Here is a 6936-nt window from a genome sequence, read left to right as displayed (position 1 = left end):
CTGCCTCTGCCTCCCAAGTGCTGGGATTAAAGGATGCACCACCACGCCCAGCTTAGTAAATTTTTTTTTGTAGCACCAGATAATAATAAAGTAAATATGTGTCCCAAAACAATGGCAGCCTTAGACAATATGAAAATATTGCTCTGTGCCAATAAAACTTTATAAAAACAGGCGATAGGCAAGACAAGCTTTGGCCTCTTGCTTAGGCCAGTGCCTAGTATTTGGACTATTAACAATACTGTCGAACAGACTTATTTGAATCAATCTGTAGTAATCTATACTGAATTGCCATCTTTCCTTTCTGATTAGCTCTGTTCTCATACAGCAAGCTGTAAGAAGTAAAATTAGCTCACTATTAAAAGCCTGATTTATTTCCTTGAAAACAGATGTGATGAATTACCTACTGTGTTCTGGCATGTGCAGTGGTGGAGCCTGGGGGACAGGGTTGAGTATTAGCTGTTTGTTTTCCTGATGAGCATTTCTGTGCGGCCGTTGCCCCTGATGTGGCTTCCACCTGTGTCTTCCAGGTGGCAAACCCTGCTCTCAGTTGACGACCTTGTGGAGAAACTGGTGAAGAGACTGGACTCGACCGGCGAGCTGGACAACACATATATCTTCTATACCTCAGACAACGGCTACCACACAGGTGAGGGCTGTCACACCTCGCTGTAGGAGCTAGTGCTTTACAGCTGCGCACCCGCCAGGCCGAGGCGCTCATCCTCGGGACTCTTCAGATAGAAAGCATTTCCACACAAGAAGCCAGGCTTCTGTATGCGCTGTTTGAGATGCTAGGCTAGCTGGTCTCAGGCAGGAGTACAGAAGCCTTTACCAAGCTGGAGATAGCATGGGAAAGCATCTGTAGGGTAAGTGGAACTTAGGGAATGTGTTGTAGACGGGGAAACAAAGTTTTCCTACAATCACAGTTTTATCATTAATCTTGTAATTTGGAGAGTGCTTCTTCTGGCTTTTAAAAACTGCAGTGCGAGTGAACTCCATGCCGTTGACTCCCAGCCTTCTAGCTTGGACCCCGATAGCTACAGACATGTTCTGTTTTCTGTGTGCACACATTTGCTCCTAAGTTAACACTAGGCTTGCTGTACTGGGGCAGACTGACACAGCGTCTGTTACATTATCATGTGGGTATCTTATCGGGCAGCGTGGAAACTGGTGTGGCCGGGAGTGATGGTGTGTACTGTTATTACTTACTGAGAAGGCTGAGGCAGAAGGATTGCTTGAGCCCAGGAGTCTGAGGCCAGTCTGGTCAGCGTACATCCTGCCTCTGCCTGTCTTCCCACTCAAGGTTTCAGCTACAGAGTCCTTCCTGCCTTCCTCGTGTTTTCCTGTGTGTGTGTGTGTGTGTGTGTGTGTGTGTGTGTGTGTGTGTATGGCGTGAGTAGGGAAGGCAGGTGGGATCTGCGGTGCCGACATTTAGACTGAACTCCTTGTGCACTCTAGGCAAGTGCGCTACCGCTGACTACATCCCCAGCCCGTGGGTGTTTGATCAGGGTCTTGCTTCCTCTCTTTGGTTGGCCTTAACCTCATGATCCTGCTGCCCTGACCTCCAAGAGTCTTGGGATCACAGAGTCCCATGGGGTCCGGCTGCTTCTCTAAAGCCTCTGAAGCAGCTCTGGGCACTTAGGAGTCCACAGATAGTCCCAGGCCCACCTAATTTATCAAGCAGATAACGTCTTGAATTTTGAGTGCCTCTAAGCCTCGGCGTGCCTCCTGGTGACTGAGGAGAGTGCTTCCCCTTTACTACACTTCTCATTCCGACTTGGCTGCTTGTCAGGTGGGGCCTTGCATGCTCATTTCCACTCAGTGTTTCCTCTAGCCTGGTAATGAGAGCTGAGACCTGACACGGTTGTACCTTAAGACCAGAAGGCTGCCTCAGTGATGCAGAGCTATACCAACCATCTCAGGTTGTGAGGCCCACCGTGTCTGTGCCAGTGTTGATGGGTGGGTCACAGGGTGGCCCCTTCCTGGGTCCCTGTCATTTTTATTCCCTTTGCAGGCTATTGCTAAAACTCTCCCTCAGACTGAACTTGCCAACTGTTGACACCTCGCTCTGTCCTTATTATGGTCTGTGGGATTCCTCAGGAGGGTCTTTCCTCATTCCGTGGCCCTGCACTGCAGTGCTCAGGGGACAGGGACTCTCCCTTATTTGGCAGTGACAACATTCGCCCAGGTCCGGCCACATACACATAAATGAGTGTGTATTTGTCTTTCATTCCTTCCCAGACATTATTTTATTCTCAATTTTCCTGTTTAGAACAGGTTCTTCTTAGTTATTTATCTAGTAAAGGTAAACTCGTTTTTTCCTGTCCTGTGTTGAAAAAAAACCTAGAATTCAGGAGCTAGAGACGGCTCGTGGTTTAGGAGAATGCTTCCAGAGGACCTGAGGTCAGTGCCCAGCGCCCATGTCAGGGGCCTCAAGGCTGCCCATCACTCCAGCTCCGGGAGATCCAGCACCTCCTGAACCTCCTAGGGCGAGCACACATGTGCCATACGTTAACATACAGACAGACAGACAGACAGAGAACACATGAATAAAAAATAAATCTTAAAAACAAGTTACAACACCACCTTAGCCCTGGCTCTATGCTGACTCTGTGTTTTGTTTTAGGGCAGTTCTCTTTGCCAATAGACAAACGGCAGCTGTATGAGTTTGATATCAAAGTTCCACTGTTGGTTCGAGGGCCCGGAATCAAACCAAACCAGACCAGCAAGGTAGGTGCCAGACCGCGGCTGATCCTCTGTGTGGAGTGTGTGGCTTGAGAACGTGGCTGTCCCTCTTGGCGAGGAAGGCTGGCCATACACTCTTCTGCCTGTGTGGACTTGGAAAGAGTGGCCTGTTTGTCCTGCAGCCCAACGCCCTCTGTGAATTTCCACTGCCATGTTGTTCATTTCAAGACTTACTTCCAGCACTGGTGACTGTCATCAGAGTCACTGTGTGAAATTGTGTGGGGTTTCTCACCAGTTTTCATGTGTGTGTGTGTGTGTGTGTGTGTGTGTGTGTGCGCGCGCGCACGCGTATGTCCTGGGTATGAATGTAGGCGGGTACATGCATGTATGTGTGTATACATGCACTGTACATGAATGCATGTAGGGGCCCAAGGTATGAACTCAAGAAGAACAAAGAGAAAAGGGTTCTCTAGTTTTTTGTTTTTGTTTTTTTTTGTTTTATTTATTTATTTATTTTTGGTTTTCGAGACAGGAACTCACTCTGTAGACCAGGCTGGCCGTGAACTCAGAAATCCCCAAGTGCTGAGATTAAAGGTGTGCGCCACACTGCCCTGCTGGGTTTTCTAATTTTCATTGATTAAGACAATGTTTTCTGTTTGATATCAGTAGTCATCCTTCATTCATAGTGGTTCACAAATAGGTGTTGGTTCCTGAGAGACAGCTCGCTGGAGCCCTCTCCAGGAAGCAGGCTGCTCCACCAAAGATTCTGTTCTCTTCCACCTGAAAGGGAGTAGTTTGTGTATCTTAGCATTTCCTGAACTTGTAGTATTTTATTTCCCAAGTTCCTGAGTCTACACATCAGGAGCAAGTCATATCTAGGGGTTTACCAAGGCTTCTCTGCTCTGTCCCCTTCTGTCTCGTGATGTGCAGCATCTTCTGTTGCTCCCATTGGTTCAGAGTCTTTCCCAGCCTGCCTCATGGAAGCACTTTGTTCATAGAGGCACTGGCCACCTAGATCCTAAACACTTTTCGCTAGTGGTCAGGAGGTGACAGTAGGCAACCCTGGCTATGTCTTCTCTCTTCCTGATTCTCCATCATCACCTAGGCTCTGAGACCAGAGAAAAGGAACACACACATAATTGGATTTAAAGCCGCAAGATGGCCCAGACATCCAGGTAGTGGGTGCTGTGGACTGTGTGTGTGGTGGAGGACACCGGTATTCCTTACTCCCCACCTTTCCCTACTTCCTACTGTAACACTCTTGGTGCTTCACTGGTAAACTGTCCCCAGAAAGGGTCAACTACAAGTCTTGGCACTTTCTGAACAGGCCAGCTGGGAGGTCAGCAGGTCTTAAGTGTGTCTTACTGAGGATGGCTTTTGATCCGAGTGTGAAGTCCATATTAGTAGGTAGGTGGTGCCCTCCTGAGAAGCATGGAGCCTGGGACCTCATGTTCTGTCAGAAAGAAACTGAAAGGAAGCAGAGAGACTGTATCCACCAGCTGCAGGAAGAACAGACCATCCCTTCTCAGCAGCTTACTCATGCCAAGCAAACGGGAAAATCAGCAGCCTCACCTCTAAGCAGCTGAAATGGTGTCATCAGAGCTATTCCATAGCGACAGCTGGTGGTCTGCGTGTCGTGTGTAAGTCACCCAACCTCCAGAACCCGCGGAATCATGTTCCGTGACCCCCGCTATCCAGGGAGAGTCTGCAGGATCAAGAGAATTGGTTTGCATAAACTCACATAACTAAAAAGCAACAGATCCCTGCTATGGAACTCAGACATTCTAGCTGAGTCACCGACCCTGTCAGCAGGTGTCCACCTGGTGCCTTATGTCAGCATTGCACACCTGAGTCCTGGGCATGGCAAGGAGTCCTTGTGTCAGAGAATGGAGAGCTTGGCCACAGCAGGGAAGGAAGGGCTCTGGGCTTTGGAGCACAGTGGCGTTGAGACGGATGGAGTCACCAGGTCTGGGGTCCAGCGCTCAGTAGAGCAATGAGAAGGAAAGACGTTAAAACCAGCAAGCAAGGGCAGAAGGCAGCATCGGTGCTGACCACTCTCCCCTCAGCCCCTCAGCCCCTCCGCCTGCTTGTCCTTATAGGCTCTGGCTTGGGGTTCCCCTAGGACATGTCTTCACACTCTCCCCTCACTCTCACCCTGTTGAGTTTACTTGTTATTCTGCAGTACCCTAAAAAGGGGTCGCCCTAACATGTGCCACCTCACCCTGCACCCACTCTTGGTAAAACGGATGGACTCAGTAGTAAGCAGAGTCAGGACTGACACAAGCAGTGTCTGTCCTTATGGTGGGCTCCGCCCCACTTCCTGGGCTCACAGGTGTAGTAGATGGTGTGAACACCTGAGAATGGAGGCTACAGGGAAGTTAGGAGTGTTGGCTGCCCTGCAGAGGACACAAGTTCTGTTCCCAGAACCCACCTGAAGGCTCATAACCCTCTGGAGCTCAGTGCAAGGGATCCAGTGACACAGTCTTGGGGTTCCTTGGCATGAGGCATACACGGTACACAAACATATGTGCAGGCATGTATTTATGGCATTCATACACGTGAGATTTTAAAAAGTCATTTAAAGAGAATGTCAGGGAACGCTGGTGTCACCATCTGACCCATGGGCTGAACTACCCAGCACCGCTCAGGAGGGGATAGATTGTGTCTGTGGACGGCAAAGGCTGACTGTGTCTCTCTTCTGGTTACGCATGAGTCTAAACCCAGATTTTGCAGTAGTGGTTCTTCAGAAAGATTTTAGAAAGGGGAAGATGAGAGCTGGCCTGGTTGACCTGATTGGCAGTCAGGAGGCCACCCACCAGCTTTACTCTGGACAGAGAAAGCCTTACTCTTCCTTAGCCGTGGATTGGAGGTGTTACATTTCCATTCTGTGCACATGTGTTCAGGTTCTGCCCCTGGGGTGGCCAGCACCCCCAGCCCTCACCCAACCCCGTCATGCACTGGCTGGACTGGAGGGAGGGAAGCTTAGCCAGGGCGAGGTAGGTGCAGTGCAGGGCCTTGGTCTGCAGTAAGTGCATGTGTAAAGAACACATACCGGGAACAGCTTCGGAGAACTGGCTGTTTGTCGGGAGAGAAAAGGGGGTATTTATGCCCCTGGGAATGTGGGCAGTGTCTCTGGGGCAAGGTATGTGGCGCCATGTACAATTGGCCAGGACAGGGGGCATTGGAAGATACGTCTGCATCCTCAGGAGAGTCAGGGCCCGAGGGGAAAATCCTTATAAAGTCAAACAAGGAGTGAGGCCTGACAGTTGTCGAGGTAGTACATTCTTACTTGCCTTGATAGTGTTGCAGACAACTTTTTGGCGCCAGGTTGGGCTTGGGGAGGAAGCAATACTTCCTTATATGAGGTATCTGGGGATATAGAGTTCTCCTCAGCCATTCCCCATTCATTCTGGGCCTTTACAGTCCCACAAAAGATACCACAAAGGCCTGAACGGGTGTCAGGTCCTCTACAGTGGTTCTCAACTTATGGGTTATGACCCCTTTGGGTCATATATCAGATATCCTATATACCAGATATTTTACATTAGGATTCATAACAGCAGCAAAGTTACAGTTATAGCAACAAATAATTTTATGGTTGGGGGGGTCACCATAACTTGACAAACAGTATTAAAAGGTCACAGCATTAGGAAGGTTGAGAGCCGCTGCCTAGAACTACAGTAGAGGTACTTGTGAGCCCCCAGTATGGGTGCTGGGAACTGAACTCAGGTTCACAGTGCTCTTAGCCATTGAGCCATCTCTCCAGCCGTCTTCATCCCTACTTAAGTGTGATACCCTGGCTCCTTCCTAGATATGGAAGCTAAGGGCAGATCCACCCACAGCAGCTCAGCCTTTGCTGATGCTAGACCCTCTCAAGTGCTCATAGCTCTTGGCAAATGGACCCTTTGGTGCCTTCTGGGGTGTTATGTGACTTGCCTGTAGTAGCCCTGCTTAGGATCCTGGATGCCTTCTGGGGTGCTGTGTGCCATGCCTTTCCCAGCCCCTCCTTGGTTGGTTAATATTAGAACTTTAGTATCTGGAAGCTCGCTGTGTTCTGAGAGGACTCACCTTGCTTGCACAACTAATCAGAAGTCTGTGTGAGACCAAGGTAGACAATTCCCACTTGACTTTTCTGTTCACAATTTAACTACATAAGGTCTCTAGTCTCTTTACATAGTGTGTGCAGATTCTGTGACTACATAAGGTCTCTATAGTCTTACATAGTGTGTGCAGATTCTGTAACTGCATAAGGTC

The 6936-nt window shown here is 49.2% G+C and overlaps 1 protein-coding gene across 1 annotated transcript in view; it reads left to right on the top strand.

Annotated features, from left to right (window-relative positions):
* The window catches only part of Gns (glucosamine (N-acetyl)-6-sulfatase), a 37125-nt gene that overhangs the window by 15354 nt on the left and 14835 nt on the right, over nucleotides 1–6936 (top strand). Inside the window, exons 8-9 of the mRNA XM_021205818.1 lie at nucleotides 528–646; nucleotides 2624–2727. Coding sequence (XP_021061477.1) covers nucleotides 528–646; nucleotides 2624–2727 — 223 coding nt within the window. The remainder of the gene's footprint in view (nucleotides 1–527; nucleotides 647–2623; nucleotides 2728–6936) is intronic.

This window comes from Mus pahari, chromosome 9, assembly GCF_900095145.1.
Source record: "Mus pahari chromosome 9, PAHARI_EIJ_v1.1, whole genome shotgun sequence".
Lineage (NCBI taxonomy): Eukaryota > Metazoa > Chordata > Mammalia > Rodentia > Muridae > Mus > Mus pahari.
Note: the sequence above shows the minus strand (reverse complement) of the source record. Positions and strands in the feature narration are given on the sequence as shown.